Source organism: Corylus avellana, chromosome 2, assembly GCF_965113065.1.
Source record: "Corylus avellana chromosome 2, dhCorAvel1.hap1.2, whole genome shotgun sequence".
Lineage (NCBI taxonomy): Eukaryota > Viridiplantae > Streptophyta > Magnoliopsida > Fagales > Betulaceae > Corylus > Corylus avellana.
Genome location: NC_142491.1, coordinates 42,205,800 through 42,227,602, shown reverse-complemented (window position 1 = coordinate 42,227,602; position 21,803 = coordinate 42,205,800). Strand labels below are relative to the sequence as shown.

General features: G+C 32.4%; 2 protein-coding genes across 2 annotated transcripts; both read left to right on the top strand.

Annotated features, from left to right (window-relative positions):
* Positions 1 to 9,248: 9,248 nt before the first annotated feature.
* Positions 9,249 to 10,462, top strand: LOC132171416 (B3 domain-containing transcription factor VRN1-like). The gene is made up of 3 exons (XM_059582759.2): positions 9,249 to 9,499; positions 9,590 to 10,126; positions 10,208 to 10,462. The coding sequence occupies exons 1-3, from the start codon at positions 9,365 to 9,367 to the stop codon at positions 10,460 to 10,462; spliced, it is 927 nt and encodes a 308-aa protein (XP_059438742.2). The 5' UTR covers positions 9,249 to 9,364.
* A 4,077-nt stretch (positions 10,463 to 14,539) lies between these two features.
* LOC132185451 (B3 domain-containing transcription factor VRN1) lies at positions 14,540 to 16,692 on the top strand. The gene is made up of 3 exons (XM_059599223.2): positions 14,540 to 14,861; positions 15,569 to 16,129; positions 16,217 to 16,692. The coding sequence occupies exons 1-3, from the start codon at positions 14,715 to 14,717 to the stop codon at positions 16,481 to 16,483; spliced, it is 975 nt and encodes a 324-aa protein (XP_059455206.2). The 5' UTR covers positions 14,540 to 14,714; the 3' UTR covers positions 16,484 to 16,692.
* Positions 16,693 to 21,803: the final 5,111 nt, after the last annotated feature.

The following is a 21,803-nucleotide window of genomic DNA, read 5'->3' as shown; positions in this document are numbered from 1 at the left end:
TAAAACTTTTTTCATACTACTAATCTAATTAGTTTCTACTACACTTGATTTGTCTTTGTTATTATTTAACATATATCCACAGAATCAGGATTTGCTGTATTTTTATATTATTTTTTCACCATCAAATCGTATGTTTTCTAGCTAAACATGAGTTTATTATTCTTATTCCTATATGCATGTTTCCTGGGCATGCAACTCGAACCCTCTATCAGATAAATCATTTTTGTCATGATTATTAAGATTGAATGTAACCACTGAATGTCTTTCTATAAATCACTAATTCTATTCTGGCAAAATGATGATGTTACATCAAAATTAGCGAGAAATATTAAAATTCAGTTGCACGTGGTCATGTTGGCCTCTTTTATGCATGATGCATCATAAGATTGCCACTCAAGGTCTGATGGGCAGTGTTTCAATAACTTTTTTTAGTTATCTATTTTTAACTCAACTAAGTAGAGAAACTCAATAGAAAAAAAAAATACTGAGCAGAGAAATTAAAAGTAAATGCAAATTACGTATTGGTATTGAATTTCGTGTTCTCTAAATATAAAATAAATAAATAAATAATGAAAAAAAAAGAAGGAAAATTGTCACCGATATATCTATCTAGTATCTCTCCTATAAAAGGGAAAAGAAATTAATTAAAAGTATTTAACTAGCCTATACACCTATTCAAGAAGACCAGATCACTTGTTTTACCTATTTCTTACTTTTTGTATGCATTTTTATATTATTTTAATTCATTTTGAGTCTATTGAGCTCACATCTTTTTCGATTTTATTATTGTCCATTCTCTTTTCTTTCAATCTAAGAGTAGGAGAGATTCTCTCTTGAAAACATTTTCCTTATTCTACTAAAAAAACATAGCATGTTTTCAGTTTTCAATACCTTTTGTATTTTCCTTTTAGCTCTAATATCAATAAAATAGAAGTTTTTTAAGTGATTTTTTATTTCAGCCATTGAAAAAAAAAAAATCATTTAAAATATATTATCTGAATCAATAAAAAATTGATAAATAGATGTAAAGAGTTTCATTAATATATCGATTAAAAAGCTAATAATAATATTGGAGAGAAAAATAAAAGCCTTTAAAAGATCTTTTACAAAATAAAATTGTAACAGAACTACATCAAATCGACCCTTAGAGCATTCCCAGTAGCTTTTTCGTTATTTTTCCTATATTTAAGGATCCAAACTATTTTTTGCTCCTTTATGTCAAAATACACCCCAATAACTTTCCTTAATCATTTCCTATATCATTAAAATATTTATTTTTTTTAATTATATTATATATATGAGAGGAGAGAGGAGAGAGAATTGTAAGAGGAAAGAGGAGAGAGGAGAGTAAAGAAGAGAGAGAAATGTTTTTTTTTTAATTTAATAATCATAAGGATCGCAATAGTAGAACTCTATACTTTGGGTTCTACTGTAGCGATTCTCATGATTGAGGCTCATTTAGGGAATCTGCTGTGGGACATTTTTTTGTAATTTTTTGGACATATTTCCTACACATAGGAAACAGACTCCCTTATAGGGAGTCTACTAAAAATGCTCTTAAGGAGTCGTCAAAAGCCGTACCTGAACTACAAGCCGCCACTTTCCACTTGTCCCTTGGGCTTGGGAGTATACCTTAAAAGGATCAATTTACTTCGCTCTTCTCCACTGTCACTGTTCGTAGTGCGCCTTAAAAGTATCAAATTACTGTCGCTATTTTCCACTTTCAAGAAAAATTATCTTATACAAATATTATTAAGGTGAAATTTTACAAAATAACTTCTAGACTATTATGTGTCTTGAGAAGACTTTTTTAAATTTTAAAAAAATTTAATTTTACCCTTCAAATTTTGAATTTGATGCAATTTACCCACTCTATCAATTTTGGTCATTAAACCCTAACAAAACTCTTAAAAATACCAAATTACCTTTTGATTTTTCATTTTTTTTAAATGAAAAAAATGGTTCCTTGAGTCACCTTGTATTTTTTTTTAATAATAACTTTACATTTTTTTTATTTGAAATTTTATAAAAAGAGTCAAGGGTATAATGATCAATTTATCATTTTTAATGTTTAACAACCGACAAAAAGAATTCACCGCATCAAATTAAAAGTTCAGACGATCAAAATTGTAAATTTTTGGAAAGTCAAGTTTATCCTATTATTGAATTTAACGTATATAAATATACAAAGCATCCATGGAAAAATTTGTTAGAAAGTTGTTTTGCATGTACTAGTACCACCACTTAAATAAACCACTTCGAGCTCTAGAGCAAGGGCTAATATTAAAATTAGCATATCCTTCATTTTATTTGAACGGAATAATATTCAGTTAGTTATAATAAAATAGTATTTTTGTTCTTTTAAAAAATAAAAAGACAAAAATATCTTTTCATTATAACTAATCGGAGAGAATTATGTTTCCTAGTCTGAAGAGAACTGATGAGTAACGTCGAGGCATTTCCACCGTGGGATCGATCAGTCAACGATCGTGATAAGACTTTTCTTACTATGGCAGCAAATAAATCACATGGCTCACTATTGACTCAGCAATTAACCAAATATCTGACAAGATAACTTCTTTCGAATTTGGCTTACATGCTGTTATTAAAATAACAGCATGTATGCTGTAGTTAAATCAACGGTCAAGATTAAATTTTAAAGTTGACTTACTTTTATAAGCATTTAATAGGAGAAAAAAAAAAAAATTTTAAATTTAATATTGACCGTCGATTAAACTACAGCATAAAAATAACAGTATGTATGCCAAATCTACTTCTTTAAGGGTAATGATAGTTAAACTCTGGATATGCTGATCCTCTCTCTTTTTTTTCTTTTTTTTTTCGAAGGATTTGGACCATCTGGTAATCTGTTCATTTTTAGTTGACGATTGACAAGGAGCCAGACGCCAAACCTGCACGATATCAATGTCATTAATTGTTGTTCTTTCGACAAGTTTCAATGCAAATTATAGCACTTACTGTAATACACCTTAAAAGAATCAATTTGTTGTTGCTATTGTCCACTCGGATCGGAAAAATGTTACATTATTCTTATTTTGTTATCTATTAAACTAAATGTCGTTTTAAACTTTAGATCAAAAAAATATTTATCCTAAATTATTAGAATGTTGTCAATTAACCACGACTAAAGTTTGGAAAAAATATTATATCATTAGAGTTGAGTTGCAATTTGAGCTTTTTTCTAGGTTGCTTATAGCTCTTAAATGCATGTAAAGATGCCCTCAACCTTCGGTATCGATGATTCGATGGCTCTTTTATGGAGGCTGCTCTCCCGGAATGTGTTGTGGTGGATTCGGATCCCTCCCATATTTAAGAAAAATGAGTTTTTTATTTTCTTAATCTCAACCCTTAGATGAATCTAAGGGTCTAAGGTAACTCAATATCAAAACCTAAAAACAAACGCAATCTATCAAATTTGAATTAAAAAATTAATTAATTAATTATTATTATTATTATTAACTTTTTTTTTTTTTAGAAGCCACCCAAGAGGGACAGCTTGCCCCAGCGACCCATGGGCCGCCGCCACCCCATGGGTAGCTGGGGTGGCGCACGGCCACCCCTAGGCCATAGGGGTGGCCACGCGACCACTACCAGCAGAATTTTTAAAATAATACTTATTGAAACCGCAATCTCAAACGAACCTTACATTAGGCCCAATAACTTTTTCATTATCTTTTTTTTATTATTTTTAAGTCAACTAGGTAGAGAAACTAAAAGGATTCGGATTTGTTGGGAAAATTGATAATTAATTGATTACCAATTTTCCACAAGCCCTTTATGTAAAGGACAAGTTTGGAAAGAAAACTGTAACATCCCCAGCCCGTTAAGGCTGAGTTTGCCACTTTTCTTCTTTTACAACAAAAGTTCTTGCAAAGATCTATAAGGTCTATCAGAGTACTTGATTTTAAAGGATACAAAAAATGTATAAAACATTATTCAAGAGATTTTATTACAAGCGAAATTAGAAAACATTAAACTTTAGTTGCGGAATATCATATTATTATAATCCCTGATATGAAAAGACTTTGAAAATTAATAATTATTTCCGTCCCCATTCCGGCCTCCTATTCCAGCATCCTTTCTACCTGAAAACAATAAATAAAACTGAATGAGCCCAAAGGGGGCCCAGCAAGTAAAATCCACAACCATAAATAGTTTTACTCCTTGTTCTCAGTTTTGAAAATCGTTTTCGCAAATAAATATAATTCTAGCCATAATAATATCTGTATGTACGGTTGCATCTCCCGTAACATATATATACTATTACATCTAGTAATAGATCATCGTTGTAAATCATCTTTATAAATCACCATCATAATGCATCATTATAAATAATCTTTGTAAATCATCATAGCATATCATCGTTGAAAATATAGTATCATTTTCTCATAATAGGGCCCATGTACACTATTACCCCTGTGCACGAGGGTTGCGGGTCCTTGTGACCATGGCACTGAACTGTGGCCACAGCCATGCCCGACCGTCAATTAACTCTTTCTTGGTGCACTCAACGGTCTAGTTGATGGAATACCACCTTCTGGCATAGCCTCCTTCAGTGGTTTCGCCTCCATCCGAGTATCGGTACCGAACTCTCATCTTTACTTATCTTGGGGCCAAAAATACTCTCCTCCATACATGTGCCCTCATTTCATAAACATTTATCTCATCTCTTGTACTTTTCTTTGTACTTCTTTTGATGCATCTTAGGGCAACATGTAGGAGGGTTTATCATCATTTTTCTTTCTTATAATCATCATCATTTCTCAACTTTCTTTTATCAAAATGGAAACCTTTTCAAATATAAACTTGTTGTACTTAGAAAGCGTTTAAATAAATAGAAACTTTCTAGATAATTCTTTTAGAAATCCTTCATGCATGCAACATAACTTCATAATACGTAAATAAAATAATCATTTACAATTTACTAAAGAATGAATAAATAGCATGACATGAAGTAATTTTAGAAGGGGTAGTGAATTTACTTACCTCTAGACTGAAGCTAAAAGTGGTATGAAGGAATCTAGTTGCTCCAATATGACTAACACCACTAGTATATCTTTTGAAACTAATTTCTAAAGTCCGCTATCTCTTGTGTTCTTTCTTTCTTGTAGCGCTTGGTCTCGCCCTTTCTCTCTCTGTTCTGAGTAAACACTCTTAGAAAGAAGAAAGACCGAGTAAAAAGCGGAAGAAGGAAGAATATATGCAAGAGATGGGAGAGGAGATGAGTGGTGAAAATTGTGAAGGAGAAGAGCTCTATTTATAGGAGAAAATCAAATACTATTATACCTTCAATTTACAATTATACCCTCATTTTACTATTTCACCAACCCTATACTATTTCACCAACCCTATACTATTCTACCAACCCTATACTATTCTACCTATACTATTCTACCTTCTTATTCTACCATCCTTATACCTACCATTTACTATCCTATTATTTCACCAATTACCATTCTCTAATTACCACTCTCATAAATTTCCCAAGAATTAAAATCCTTAGCTACAATGGATATTAAAATAACATCATTATCAAAATAATCTATTTAAATAGCTTTGAAAATTCTGGGACACTACAAAAACACACACCAATCACACACGTACACAAAAAGTTTACGTGGTTTGGCAATATGCCTACGTCCACGGGGCGTGATCCGGTCTCCTTCTTTACTATTAAGAAATATTTAGTACAATGGTACAAGTCTGAACTGTTCAAGTTTAAGATCTCAAATTCAAGCCCTTAACCCCTTGTACACCCCACTCAACTGTCCCTCTCAAATACCCAGTAAAGAAAAACTCTCAACACTTTGTAAATGCCACAAAGTGCTCTCACCAATTTGGATTTTCCGGATAATCTCAACCAAAGACTATATGTCCTTTTATTGAGGCTTAATCAATAAAAAAGAGGAGAAACAATTCTATTCCAATTGCTGCTGGGAAAACGAAACCATCATAAATACAAAGTTTTTTCCATAACGAATATAAGCATTGCAACCCACAAGTTTATCCACACACGTTTTCTCCAAAAAATCCAATTCCAAGTTGTTCTTGGACTCCTTTTAAAACTAACATTATCTTCTTATAGATAAATATGACTTAAGCCCACTTATTTGTTGGGAGATAAATCGATTATGGAGTTTTTTTTACCAAGAGTACATTAATATACATAATTGAACACAACTCTAGACTAAAAGTCTAAGCTAATGAGCTAAAGTCCACTTAGGTATATTAAGCACTACTTTCTTTTATATTTTCTCAATGTGGGACACAACACTCACAAGTGCACTCACAACAATCTCCCCCTCACTTGTGAGTTTCTTCACATTGACCAAACTTTCCCTCGCTTGTAAGTCTTCTTACATTTTCAAGAGTGTCTTGCATTAAGAGTTGTGGATGCAGATACAACTCTAAACCCGAGTTGTGGGTAGAGACACAACTCTAAACGTGACACATCCAGACACTCGTCCCTGGGAGATAAAGGGATTATGGATTTTTTTACCAAGCGTACATTAATATACATAATTGAACACAACGCTAGCCCAAAAGCTTAAGCTAATGGGTTAAAGTCCACTTAGGTATATTAAGCACTATTTTCTTTTATATTTTCTCAATGTGGGACACAACACTCACACGTGCACTCACAACAAGATCATCTCCAGTCCCACTCATGGCTAGGACTTTTTCTCAAAAATCCTAAAGCCACAAATATATGGAACACGTGTCAATCTAATAAAATATATATATATATATATATATTATTTAAGATTTTAAAAAAAAAATAAATAAATAATAGGGTGGTTGGCCACCCTATCTTAGCCATAGGGGGTGGTCGAAGCCACTCTCAGGTCCAACGGGAGTGGCCGAGCCACCCCCAAGGCTCTTGGGGGTGGTTTGGCCATCCTCAACTTACAAAAAGAGGTGGCCAAACCACTCCCATAGGCCATGGCCCACCCCTGGCTAGCCATTAGGTGTGGCTCAAGCCACCCCTAGCTAAATTGGGGTGGCCAACCACTCATTGTTTTTTTTTATTAATTTGTTTATTTTTGAAATTTTAAATAATATCTTATTTTATTTTTTATTAGTGTGATACGTGTCTTATTTGTGACCTTAAGATTTATTTTTAAAAATCTTAACTATAAACTAGATAGTCTCCAATTCATTTTAGACCGGAAAGGATCCGCAAGTGAATTTGCAATCGTGTATTGATATTAAATTTTGCCTTGAGTTGGTAATGTATTGATATTGAATTTCGTGTTCACTGAATATTAAAAAACTTAATGAATTGAGAAAAGGTAAATTTCCACCGATACATCTAGTATCTCTCCAATAAAAAGGAAAATAAATTAGAAGTATTTAATTAACTAGCCTGTTTTCTGTTTTAAAAAACTTTTGTATGCCCTTATAAGTGATTAAAAAAAATTCACTGAAAGAGTTGCATTGATTTATCAATTAAAGAGCTAATAATAATAATACTATTTAAAAGAAAAAAAAAAAAGCCTTTAAATTGATCTTTAATGCATGTAAAAGCTGCTCTCAACCGCTGGTATTGATGGTTCTTTTATGGAGGCTGCTCTGCCAGCATGCGTGTATTGCTTAGAAAAATAAACTACTATCAAATTGACAATGTTTCTCTAAAACTTTCAATCGTGATAATATTCCCTTCAAACTATTAAAATATTGTTAATGTTTCCCTCAAGACTAGCAATAAAACAAAAATGCCCCTATAAATTTCTCAATAAGACAAAAATACCCCTATAAATTTTTTAAAAAATATTAATTTTTAAAAAAAACGAAAAATTTTAATTTAAAAATAATATTTTTTTAAAAAATAATATTTTTTAAACAAAAATTTTTAATTTTTAATTTTTTTTTTAAAAAAACTATTTTTTATTTAGTTTTAAAAAACAAAAAATTTCATTTTATTAAATGAAAATTTTATTTTTTTAAACGTAAATTTTTATTTGAATAAAATTATAAAACAAAAATAAAAATAAACTAAAATTTTCAATTTTTATAAAAAAAAAAAAAAAAAAAAAAATTGAAATTTTTTAGTTTTTTTCTTATAAAATTGATTTAAAAAATAAAATTGGCGAACGTTTGGGTTTTTTTTTTTGGTTAGTTTTAGGTTTTTTCTAGAAGTTTTAGTTTCTTTTTTTTTTATTAAAAAAAAAAAATTACTGAGGGTAATTTCGTCATTGGGGAGAACATTGACAATTTTTTGTAGTTTGGGGGGGACATTGTCACAATGAAAAGTTTGGGGGAGACATTGTCAATTGAATGGTAATTTGAGAGGGTTATGTGGACTTTCCCCAAAACTAAAAGAACTAAGGACAGGTTGGAGAAACACTCTGATCTAAAGAAGCAAGCATGTAATGCGTAAAAACAAATATTTATGTTATTTTTGCTTGAAGTTTTGATAATTATAATTCAATAAGTTTAAAAAAATGATTAACGTACCAAGGAAAAATATCTGTTAAAAAAATTAAGGGTGTAAAAGCATTCTTAGCAGCATTTTTTATAAATTCAAAAAATAAAATTACTTTTTACTTCCCTACCTAAATGCATTCGTTCGAAGTAAACAAATATATATATATATATATATATGATCGATCGTCTAATAACGCAAGATATAATATGAAAAAAGAGCACTTTTCTGCTGAAGCAAAAGCCCATCACTGAATGGGAATTCTCTTAGCATCTCAGGCAATTTGATGACCAGCTTCAGACACTTATAAAGATATCTCATCCACCTCATGCACCCGATAATGGGCTACAATGATGTTCTAGTTTTGCACATAATGTAGTTATCCTGTTAGAAAGACAGATGTCAAAGTACACAACTACACAGGTGCATATATAAGATGCAAAATGAACAAACTCCAACTGCGTACACATTCTAATCTTAATGAACAAATGAACAAAATTCGTTTACTTTTATCAAAAATTAAACCCTTTTAAGGTACCTAAGTGGACTATTTTTTTTTTTTTTTTTTTTTTAAAAAAAAAAGGTTCAAAACTCTTTCTTGGCGGTGATGATTCTCCTCTCATAACTTTTTACAGCACACTCATAAATGTCATTGCTGTTGTTTTGATAAGTTCCAATGCAATTACCATTTATCACCTTAAAAGATTCAATTTACCATCGGTATTTTCCCACTCTCACTGTGAATCATGAGAATGGCTGGTAAGAATAATAAATTGCTTCAGCTAAGAATGCCTACTTAAATTCAACCACTTCGAACTCTCTAACAGATCCTGAGGGGGAGCAGAGTAACGTCGTCGAGGCATTTCCACCGTGGGATCAAATCAAATAACCATCGTGATCAGACTTTTCTTACTATATATGGCAAGGACTCGCCGGACTAGAGTGGTGCCCAACCGGAGCTATTATCACCGGCCGTCAAGTAGTATGGCGGGTAGGAGACCCTCCCACTTCTTCAAGGTCATACTCCCCTCTACCATTCACGACAAGAAACTGGTAATGCCGTCTCACTCCTTGCTTAGTTCAGTTAGTTGCATGCTTGTTTTCTGTCTTCTCATTTCTTGAATATTACTTTGGTGGTTGCAGAAGATCCCTGTAAAGTTTGTAATGGAATTTGGGAATGAATTGTCTGATGTTGCTACGCTCACTGTGCCCAATGGTCATTTTTGGAAAGTGGGATTGGAGAAACCCAACAGGGAGATTTGGTTCCATGATGGTTGGAAGGAGTTTATGGACTACCATTCTATTCATTATGGCTACTTTTTAGTCTTCAGATATGAAGGAAATTCAAAATTCCATGTTCTTGTATTTGATAATACTGCAACTGAGATTCAGTATCCATGGAGAGAAGATTGTGAATTGGAAGATCCGGTGGACATAATAGACTTAGATGATGCAACAAAATCGAGGCAAGAAATGTCTCACTCGGATGAGTTGTCCGCAAAACATGAAGAAAATATAGAAACGTTTGTTGGAAAAAGATTTTCCGGCGGGTCGTCTTCAGAAGGAAGGGAGAGAGCAATCGAAGCAGGAAGGGAGAGAGCAATCCAAGCAGCCAGAATGTTGAAGCCTACATGTCCTTCGTTCATGGCCATCTCTCGTCATATGCATCGATATAACTTGGTGAGCCTTTCTACAAGATTTGATTGTGGTTTTCAAATTATTGTTTGAATATACATATTTCAATCCTTGTTTGTTGTGCAGTATGTGCCTGCGAAATTTGCTGTCAAGTATCTTAGTGGGCATGCGTTTGTCAAACTTCAAAACTCTGATGGAAAACAATGGGATGCCAGGTGCTATGACCATGATCACCCGAATTCAGCAAAGAATATAGGGAAGGGATGGACTCAGTTTTGCATAGACAATAATTTACAAAGAGGAGATGTGTGTGTCTTGGAGCTCATCAACAAGAACCCTATTGTGCTTAACGTCTCAATATTTCACGTGGCTGACTTTTGACAACAAATATCTTATAACTTAGTTAACTAGTCTAAACACTCAGGATCTGGTGCGATGCTTCTTGTCTGATGTTATGTTTTTTTTTGTTTTTCTTCGGAGGCTAATTTTTGTGGTCTTTCAGATCATCAATGTGTTGGACTTGGACAGGTGCCGTCAGACTTTAAATTTTCTCTAAATTTAATTTAAAAAATTTTCCGTTAAATAATTAAGTAATTTTTTTTTACTTTAACTAAATGGGACTCCAGCCTGAGAGTCCCATCACCAGCGCATAGTATTAACCAAGTTATCTCTACCGTGAATCATGCAGCAACGGTAATGACATCCAAGGCACTAAATGGTGGAGTAGAAGCCGTGAATCATGATGATAATCTTGAAGAAACGGTAATGACAGCCAAAGAAATATATTGTAGAAAAGGAAAGTTTGGCTAAACTTGTCAAAGAAATATCTGGCAGCATATGAAAAAGGAAAACAAGTAGAAAAGGAAGTTGGACAGCAAAGGAAACATGATTTTATTTTCTGTATTCGTTATTCTTTTTTTTGCATTTAATTAACGTACACCTGCAGAAACTTGCGTCGTAAGGAGAGAGAGAAAGAGACAGAGAGATAGAAGTAAAAACCAGGGTGAGTGATGGAAGAGAGTGAAAATTAAATTTAAAAACAAATAAATTTCCTTTTTTTTTTGGGAGGGGGGGGGGGGGGGGGGGATATGGAGAGCATGGTTGGGTATGGTTAAATTTAATGTTGAGAGGAAAAGTTGTTTATGAGTTTTGTTAAAATTTTAGATAAAAGCAAAAAATAAAGAGCTGAAAGTAAACAACACTCTAAACTTTGTGTGGTTCAAATTCAATTATAAAAGCAAAATTGAGAATAAATTTAATCCCCCAAACTTCAAGTCCCATAATGAGTCATAGCAAGTCACAACACATATCGGCCCAAGGATGGGTTTATTACGGCAAAAGTGGTTAATTACGGTTAATCAGTTTATATATATATATATATAATTTAAAGATAATAACATTTGAGTAGTGTTTAAAGCAACACATGCGGAAAAAAGTCTAAAAGATGCTCAAAACTCTAAAAATTACTCAAAAGGTTCATTACTTGAAATGCGGTAAGTGGTTACTAACATGCTTTCAATTACCATATAACTGCCGGTTGTGATTGACCGCTAACCGGCTTAGTGTTTGCGGTTACTTAAAAATGATAACCACTTAAAGAAGTCGTGGTTACTTAAAAATGATAACTACTTACAGTAATTGCGGTTGAGAGGGAATAATCGCAAATGTTTGTATATCCGGGGGCAATGAGTATAAAATTGTTACCAAACTTTTGAAAACAAAAGAGAAAATTACAGTTTACCCCCCCAAAGTTGACAGCGTTTTTCAATTCGAATATCAAAGTTTCAATTTTGACAATCCACTCTCCAAAGTTTCAAATTTTTGCAATTTGACCAATTGTATCAAAAACTTTCCATATTGCCCTTTTTTTTTTTATAAAAAAATTTAAAAAAAAATCAGGGTGGCCGTAGCCAACCCTTTGGCCATCTAGCCATTTTTGCACCCTCCAAATTTGTTTTTTTTTTCCCATAAAAATTTAAAATATAAAATAAAAATTAGGGGCAATATGGGAATTTTGAGATAATATTGGTCGAATTGAAAAAAATTGAAACTTTGTGGGGGTGGATTGTAAAAATTGAAACTTTGGTGTTTGAATTGAAAATTGGTGTCAGCTTTAGGGTGTAAATTGTAATTTTCCCAAAAAAAAAAAAAAAAGAAAACTTCAACTTTAACCCCTAAAATTGCCAAGTTCTCGAAGTTTGAAATTTTGCAATATGGATATCTAATATATCATCCACTTTAAATCATCGATGTTATGATTTTTTATTAAATCATAATGGAATAAGTAAAAATATCAAAATATTACGTTTATATAATAATAATAATAAAAGAAAAAGGAAAAGAGAAAATGTTAAATTTTTTTTTCATTTTTTTCATTCTTTAATTTTTATTTTTTTTTTTCAATTAAAGTCATGTTTGTGTTTTTATAAATTTTACATGGTATAAGAAACAAACATTTCAATTGTTAGTGGTTGGAGTTAATGGAAAATTATAACAATAGGATAATTGAAAGGAATTGATACATCGTACACTCATATTGCAAGTTTTTAAACAGAGGAAAATATGGCAAAAAGTGTGATGGTAAAGATTCTTTTATTGGTATAACATTTTGTTCATGGATTGTCTAGTTCATTGAAAAATAATTAGCTACTACTGGGAATAGAAGAGTATGAAATAGATTAACTATTCTTATTCATCTGTTTAGTTGTAACGCTGGAATATACTAGCTAATTATATTCCTTCGTTTGGTACAATGCAATATATTAGTGAATGGAATCGTATTGTGATAAAATTTCTTAAAATACCCTTATAATACAAATACAATTTATATTAGTAAAGACTTTTTTTTTATCTTTTTTTTTTGAAACATAAACAAATATATATATATATATATATATATATATATATATATCAGAGAAGAGAGAACCAGTGAATCAGAGAAAAAAAAATCCGTTTTAGTTTAAACTATGCAGAAACAGAGAATCAAACATATAGATGGAGAAAAAAAATAAAAAAAATCCAAGAAACATAATATATTATAATTTAGTTTTTTTTTTTTTTTAAAAAAAAAAAAAACATATAGACTCTGCGGAAACGGTAAGATCTAACTGTATATATATATATACCCGTTTTAGTTTTATAATTCAGTGAATCAGACAAAATTCATGATTCAGAGAAAAAAAAAAAAAAAAAAAAACATATAAATGGACCCATATTGGTACAGTGAATCATAATAAAAAAATATATTGGTACATATAAACTATGCAGAAACGCTACAAAGAATCAAAAGAAATAACAAAACATAGTCAACAAAAAAAAAAAAAAAAAATTGAGAAACAGTACAAAGAATAAAAAAAATCTGTTTGCAGTTACAGAAAAACTGTACCAAAAGAATAAGAGAAAAAAGAGAATGAAATATAGAGACGCAAAAACGAGAAACGGTGAGATAGAGAAAGAAAGAGAGAACGAAATATAAACAATCGGAGAGAGAACGAAATATCCAATAAATAGAAAAGAGAGATTGAAGAGAAGAGAAGGGGAGAGAGACACATTGCGCAGAGAAGAGAGATCATGGGTGTGAAAAGGGTGGGGGGTTTTGTGGCAATTTACACAATAATTTTAATCCTACAGTAAATGATTAGCTAAGCCACTCATTTTTTAGTGGCTTAGTTAACCTTGTGTGTATGAGATTAAATAGTCTTATGAGAATAGACTATTCCCAGGAATAGAGTGTTACTAAACAAAAAATTAGCTATACTTAGTATTACCTAGTCCGATCCAATTGTTTATTCCGGATCCTAAATCTCACATCCATAATGGATTAGAATCCAAATCTTATTTAAAGCTAAATTGCAAAATCATTAATATTTTTTAGGGAAAAACATAAATATTCCCTCAAACTTCTTATTGTAAATCATTAATATTTCAACAATTCATTGTTGAAATGAATATTAACAATGCTAATATTGTAATAAGATGGTAATTTGAGGGATGTTGATGTATTTTTCATATTTTTAAATTGTTTTGAGCATTGATATTTTTTTAATTTATTTCATTACACAATAAATTAAAATAATTATATATTATGTTTGGTGATAATGCAGTTGAGTTGGACGTCTGTAAAAACTAAAAAGGAGTTGAAACTTGAAAGAATCAATTTATTGTCGACTTGTCCATGTGGACCATCTGTCAAGATTGCCAAGGAGTCAACTCAGTCAAGGACCAATGCAATTACTGACTTACTGTCATACACCTTAAAAGATTCAATTTATTGTCGCTATTCAGGATATCATGAATTTCTGTCAGTGAGAAATTCTTAATTCTCTTATAAGATAATGGAGTAATTAATTAATTAATTAATTAATTATAAATTATCACGTTAATTTATAAGAAAATTTAATAAAAACTATACAACAAGCATTTTCTAATTTATATATATAGAAAGCACTACATCTTCTCATAAAATCGGTGGGTGTGAAAGTTGCGTTGCATTTAGCCATTTACCACCAGTTAAATTAGCCACTGCGAGCTCTCGAACACGGTTGATCCTGAGGGGAGCAGAGTTGCTTCGAGGCATTTCCACCGTGGGATCAATCAACAATCGTCATAACACTTTTCTTACTTACTAATTACTATGGCAGCTAAGAAATCAAGGACTCGCCGGACTAGAGTGGTGCCGGACCGGAGCTATGACCACCGGCCGTCAAGTTCTATGGCGGGTAGGAGACCCTCGCACTTCTTCAAGGTCATACTCCCCTCTACCATTCGCGACAGGAAACTGGTAATGCCTTCTCTCTACGTTGCTTGCTTGTTTGTTTGTCTGTTTTTCATTTCTTGAATATTCTAGTGCTGTTGCTTGCAGTTGCAGTAAATTAGCGATGGATTTGCTTAGTTCTTGTGTGTTTGAAGAAGAACCCATACACTGCATGTCACGAATTTGGTTTCAATTTTTTTTTCCCTCAATTGATTTATAGAATTTTGATGGTGATTTTGGGCTGGATCCGCAGGGGGACTTGATCTCTCTGGGTCTTAATTGCATTGCTTATATATCTATAAACATTGTTGAAACAGATGATTGTTTCGTGCTCAGACCTTTTGTTGTTTCATTTTTTTTTTTTTTTTTGGCTGTTCTGGGTTTATTTTAACATTGTTTAAGTATGTTTTTCCGAGTTGTCTAAGTATGAAACCTTGAAACGAGTTGTCTAAGTATGTTTTTCCATTGTTTCATTTTAATGGTATTGCCTTGCCATTAGATATGCTTAGGTAGCTTTTACTTGGCCAAAAAATTCATAACAAGGGGAGACACCAGAAGGCAGATCAACCTTTAAAAAGTTCAATTGAAGTTTCTGGATTGTGCAGCACGTCACCAAGGCTCAGTTATTTTACATTTGTAATGATTAGAAACCATATATTTTTCCGCATCACGTGTTTCCTTGATTTTATTTCACATTGTAATTGAGACAATATAACTTGCTTTGGTGGCTGCAGAGGATCCCTGTAAAGTTTGTAATGGAATTTGGGGATGAACTGTCTGCTGTGGCTACACTCACCGATCACTATGGTAATTTTTGGCAAGTGGGATTGGAGAAAGCCAACAACGGGATTTGGTTTAATGATGGTTGGCAGGATTTTATGGAATACCATTCTATTCATTATGGCTACTTTGTAGTCTTCAGATATGAAGGAAATTCAAAATTCCATGTTCTTGTATTTGATAATACTGCAACTGAAATTCCATCTACATGGAGCAAGGATGGTGAATTGGAAGATCCGGTGGACGTAATGGAATCAGATGATGCAAAAAAATTAAGGCATGACAAGTTGAAACAAGAAAATGAAATGTCTGACCCAGATAAGCTGTCTGCAAAACATGAAGTAGATAGAGGAAGATACAGTAGGGAAAGATTTTCTGGCACATCTTCAAAAGGAAGAGTCTTGATGCCCACAAGAAGAGAGAGAGCGATCGAAGCAGCGAGAATGTTGAATCCTGAAAGTCCTTCGTTCATGGCCTTCGCGGGGAAAAAGAATATAGGCGGAATTCGTTCTTTGGTGAGCCTTTGCACATGATGTGATCATGTTTCTCAAATATCGCTTTTGAATATGCTTATTTCAATCCTTAATTCTTTCCTTGTGCAGTATGTGCCTTGTGGATTTGCTAAAAAGTATCTTATTGGGCATGAGTCTGTCGAACTCCAGACTTCTGATGGAAAACATTGGCATGCCTGGTGCCGTAACAAGTGTTCATCACCTAATGCAAGGTCTATAGGGTGGGCTCAGTTTTGCAGAGACAATAATTTAGAAGGAGGAGATGTGTGTGTCTTTGAGCTGATCAAGAGGAACCCTGTTGTGCTTAAGGTCTCAATATTTCACCTGGCTGACTATGCTGTGAAGCAACATGTCTAAACTCATAGTCATAGACATGCAGAAGCTTTAAGGAGGTATGTTCTATATTTAGGGACTTTGGCCAATAAATATGGCTTGTTGTACTCATGGTTCCTGTTCCTGATGCTAAAACTCTTTCTGTAAGCTTGTCCAAACTACCGATATTATTAATTTCTACTTCACTTGGTATGTCTTGGTTATAATTTTAACATCCACGGAATCATGATCAAGATTGTTGTATTTTTATAAGAAACCTAACACTCGTATTTCTTTAGCCTGAATATACATGATAGGACAGAAAATGAATATTATAATTCCTTAAACAACCAACAAAAGAAATACTCAAATCCTTCGAACAACCCTAGATTTTGCAAAGCAAAATTAGATAACTTCAAATGATTCGGATGAAAAGAAATACCCAAATCAGAAGACTAATGAAATACCCAAATCCTTCGAACAACCCTCGTTTTTGCAAAGCAAAATTAGATAAAAAGAAAACTCCAAATGATTCGGATGAAAAGCCTTCTTCTTTGCCGGTGGCCGGAAGGCTTGCGCCGGAGTGAGAGAGAGAGACATGAGCAAGCCCCGTTCTTCTTTACCAGTGGACGAAAACCTTGCGCTGAAGTGAGAGAGACAGGAACTAGGGAGGGAGAGCTTCACTGGTGGCTGGAGTGAGAGAGAGAGGGTGAGCGAGGGAGGGAGAGCAACGGGAGAGGGAGAGTTAGGTCCGTTTGGGATTGCAGTTTCAATAAGTGCGATTTTAAAAATTGTGTTTTTGAAATCACTACTTTTTAAAATTGCAAAGGAGTTTAGTAAAACATCTTAAAAAATATTTTTTTTTATCAAATATTTGTTATAACTTTTTAAAATCGTAAAGGCATTTGGTAAAACATGTTAAAAAATATTTTTTTTAATCAAATATTTGTTATGCGAAATCATGATTTTTGTTTAAATTCGCTTTTTGAAGAATAAGCACCTTCTAACCTGCTTATACAAATCACAGATTTTTTTTTCCTATTTTAAATTAAGTATTTTTTAAATCGCAATGTCAAACACCTTACATTTTAAGATATCTTTAAAAAACGGACCCTTAGGGTGCATTTGAAATTACGGTTTCAATATGTGCGATTTTAATTAATTTATTTTAAAAAAAATTACATTTTTGAAATCACTATTTCTTTTAATTGTAAAGGCCTTTAATAAAACATGTTAAAAAGTGATTTACTTTATCATCAAATATTTGTTATGTGAAATTATAATTTTGGTTTAAATTCGTGATTTTTCAAATAAGCACCCCCTAAATTATAAAAATCACAATTTTTTTTTTTTTCTATTTTAGATTAAATGCTTTTTAAATCGTAATGCCAGACGACATAAGTTTTGCAATATCTTTTAAAAACACAAATTATTCTTACGAAATCACTATATCAAACCCACCCTAATAGGTTTTTAAAAAAATTTGGGGTATTTGGGGAAAACACGAGTATTACTGTATTAGGTTTCTGATTTTTTTTTTTTTTTTAAATAAAAAGCCACATAAGAGGCACATGATGTGACACTATCATATTTCTTTGTTTTAAGCTGGATCCATGAAGTAAGTTCATAATTGCGTCAGGTGGAGATGCTTTCAAAGGGTAGTGTTGCATGCCTATAGAACAGAGGGTTACTTGCATGAGAATGGCTCTAAAAGCTTGTCTACCCACGTGAAGCTTACAACCCATCTTGCCTGCACCATATCAGTGGCATCACCTGAAAATAATTTGTTTACCGTCTTTATTGACCACTTTCACGGTAAATTTTTTCACAAAAGAACTCGTACAAAACTCAAAATTGATTTCACTTTATACTACGTTAAAACACTTTTCAATCAAAAACACCCTAATTGTCTTCTACGTGCGGATAAATTATACGTAGAAACCATCCATGAACCGGAAGAATATAACAAAAAACAGAGGTTTTTATCCGTGGACGGTGGATATAAAATGCAGCAGCACCCACTCAAATCAGCCAACCATTCGTCACTTCGTGATACCCACTCCCTATCTACCTTGCTTGCTTGTTTGTGATTATTCTGGTGCATGCCGTTTTAAAATGGGATGGAGATAGATGATTTTGTTTATTATCTAAATTAACTCATATATTTGCCACTAAAAAATAATTTTAACATGTCAAAGTTGTAAAGTTGGAATGTCCATCGGGGTTCCCACCCGCCCGCTGGACATTCCACAACGGGTGGGAACCCCGATGGTAACGCTCAATGGGAGAAATTACACTGATCGCCCCTTCTCACCTTCTTAATTATAAAAAAAAAAAAAAAAAAAAGTTGTAAAGTTGGCATTTTTATTTCTTAAATCTTATTCTAGTAAAAACCCAATAATTCTACTCAACAAAAGGAGCATAAAACTCAATAACTCAGTAGTGATCATCCAACACAACAGCATCTGAGCCTGTCATTCTAGGATGTATGCAACCGGTTTTAGGAAACCAAAACCCACAATCAATGTATGCCAAGTAAAATAATTATTCTGACATATTTATCTCATAAATAATAATTAGTGATTGGGTTTGGGTGCAAAATGTTTTGGAACTTTCTAAGAATTTATGGTTGAAGACTTGAAGTGAGCATAATGGTTGAAGACATGAGGGTGGCTTCGACCGGTCTTGGGTGACTGAAGCCAGCCCTAGGCCTAAAGGGGGTGGTCCAGCCACCCTCAAGGGCCAAGCAAATTTTTATTTTTTTTTAGATTTGGCCCTTGGGGTGGCCGGACCACCCCAAGGGCCATGGGGTGGCCGAAGCCTGCCCTAGGCCGAAAGGGGAGGGGGGGGGGGGGGGGGTGTGCGCCACCCTCAAGGGCCAAACATTTTTTTTTTTTTTTTTTTTTTTTTTCTTTTTTGGCCCTTGGGGGTGGCCCATCCCAAGGGCCAAACAAAATTTTGAGTAGAAGCAAAGGAGAAAATGAACATAAAGAATTTCACAGGTGGTTCGGAGTTAGGCATCTATGTCCATCACTCGGAATACTTCTAATGGCTACATTGTGCTCATTAACTTTATTTGTCTACAATACAAATGTCATTACTTATAGGGAATATGATCCTCTTTAGTCCATTATAGACTGGAGAATATCCAGTTTAATTATGGTTAGGATTTCTTCTTAGAAATCCTATGGCCACAAATGGGACATACATCCCACTAATAAAAATAATAATAATATATTATTTTAAATTTTGAAAAAAAAATTAAGAAAAAAAAAAGGGGGGTAGCTGGCCACCATAAGGGGTGGCCGGCCACCCCCATTTTGGGCCACCCCCTGGCTCGGCCGGCCATTGGGGGTGGCTCAACCCAAAATGGGAGTGGCTGGCCACCCTTTATGGTGGCCAGCCACCCCCTTCCTTTTTTTTCTTAATTTAAAATAATATTTTATTATTATTTTTATTAGTGAGATATGTGTCCTATTTGTGACTATAAGATTTTTTAGAAGAAATCCTAAGTATGAACTTGATATTCTCCAGTCCATTATGGACTGGAGATGATCCTATTTCTGTTTATAAGGTAATGTATGGTAATCAAATCACTACAATCCCAATATATGATTATAATCAACCTATAAATAGATAATATTTAATATCAACCTAATTATGGTTTTGGGGTTTTTAAATACTCGGGTTATAACCGGTATAACCGGGTATATATATATATATATATATATATATATATATATATATTCAAATTTAATATATTTATTACTATTTTTTTACTCTAGGGTTCACAAAAAATATAGTATATATTTTTTTCTTTACGTTTGTTGTTGTTGTAAGGAGGTATCTATTTTGGTTGTTGGTTTGTTTTACATACTTGCTTTTATTGTTTTCTTCGAGTTTGTTTTTGACATGATAATATTTACTATTTAGTGTTTAATCTGATAAGAATGAGATTTGTAGTTGAATCGGTTGATATATCATATATGTAGTTAGTGTAGTTGTAGTTTAATCTCATGTATTATGTAAGCTTTTAAAATGAAATTTTATGGCATTTTTAGGGTTTTTTTTTTTTTTTTAAATGGGCACAAAATAGTTAAATTAAGTCTAAAAATTAGGCCAAATACCTAAAATGCAAAAAAAAAAAAAAAAAAAAAAAAAAAAAGAGGTTAACCAATCAGAATAATTGGGTACGGACGGATTATTATATAACCAATTAACCGAGTGCCCAATAACCAATAACATTTCACCCGTAGTTTTTACCCAACAACTTACGGCATACTCCAAACAGTTTGACAAAAAAAACATTTCGGTCAATTTTTTTTGACTTGTCTTTTTTTTTTTTTTTTTTTTAAACCCAGAACAGACTTCTCTCCGTGTATATTTGCTACGAGTTCTCTCGAGTCTCTCCATAGCTCGTTTTGTTGGTAACCCATTGAACTTCTGTACTAGTTATTATAATTACAAAAAATGCCCACGTCTTTTTCAATATTTTATACGTGAATATTACTTTCGTTTTGATATTTAAAGGGTTTAAAATGAGAATTCAGGTATAGGAGTGCTACACATCATAAATTTTTTTTTAAAAAAATTAGTTCTCAAATAATGTATCATCATCTCATGAGATTTATTATTTTAGGAAGTATGACACAAACTCATGAGATAGTGACACATCTAAGGCCTTGTTTGGTAAACATCATTCTCTTTTCAATTCACTGTTTATGATTGGTGAGAGAAAAAAATGAGTGTAATAATTAGTATAGAAATGTGAAAAACTAGTATTTAAAAGTGAAAAAATTTTGTTTTGTAGTGATTTTTTTATTTAAATAATAGTAAAAAATAAATGCTGTGATATAAGAGCATTCACAATGGAGGAGCCAAATTTTTATGCAAAATAGCTCCTCAAAACTCACTTTTATCTAGTTTAGCTAATGAATTTTTAAATGTCTATATATCCGATTAGCTATATTTTTATCTATATCATTTAAATATTATTAAGAGAGAAATTTTGGATAAAAAGAACATGTGAGAGAAAAAATGAGAAAAGTTATGGGAAAAAGAGAACATGCAGAGGAAAAAGTATGAAAAGATTTGTGAAAAAGAAAAAACAGGTGAAATAAACAATAAAAAATAAAATGGCTCAATTAAAAAGTGCTGCTACATTTAGTTTTTTTTTTTTTTTTAGCTCTTTTAATCAAATATCTATTTTACATTTTGTTTTGGCTAATCCAATGTAAGAGGTTTTTTAAAAATTTGAAAAATTATTTTAGATAAAAGTAACATTTAGCTCTTTCAATAGGAATGCTCTAAAAAGTGAAAATATTTTGATGTTGATTTTTTTGAAAAATAAGATGAATAGTGTGGT

Bases quoted from the DNA above. Each gene is read 5' to 3' on its own strand.
- LOC132171416 (XM_059582759.2), top strand. From the start codon at position 9,365: ATGGCAAGGACTCGCCGGACTAGAGTGGTGCCCAACCGGAGCTATTAT. The intron at 9,500-9,589 runs GTAATGCCGTCT...TGGTGGTTGCAG, and splicing joins CCATTCACGACAAGAAACTG to AAGATCCCTGTAAAGTTTGT. The intron at 10,127-10,207 runs GTGAGCCTTTCT...TTTGTTGTGCAG, and splicing joins ATATGCATCGATATAACTTG to TATGTGCCTGCGAAATTTGC.
- LOC132185451 (XM_059599223.2), top strand. From the start codon at position 14,715: ATGGCAGCTAAGAAATCAAGGACTCGCCGGACTAGAGTGGTGCCGGAC. The intron at 14,862-15,568 runs GTAATGCCTTCT...TGGTGGCTGCAG, and splicing joins CCATTCGCGACAGGAAACTG to AGGATCCCTGTAAAGTTTGT. The intron at 16,130-16,216 runs GTGAGCCTTTGC...TTCCTTGTGCAG, and splicing joins TAGGCGGAATTCGTTCTTTG to TATGTGCCTTGTGGATTTGC.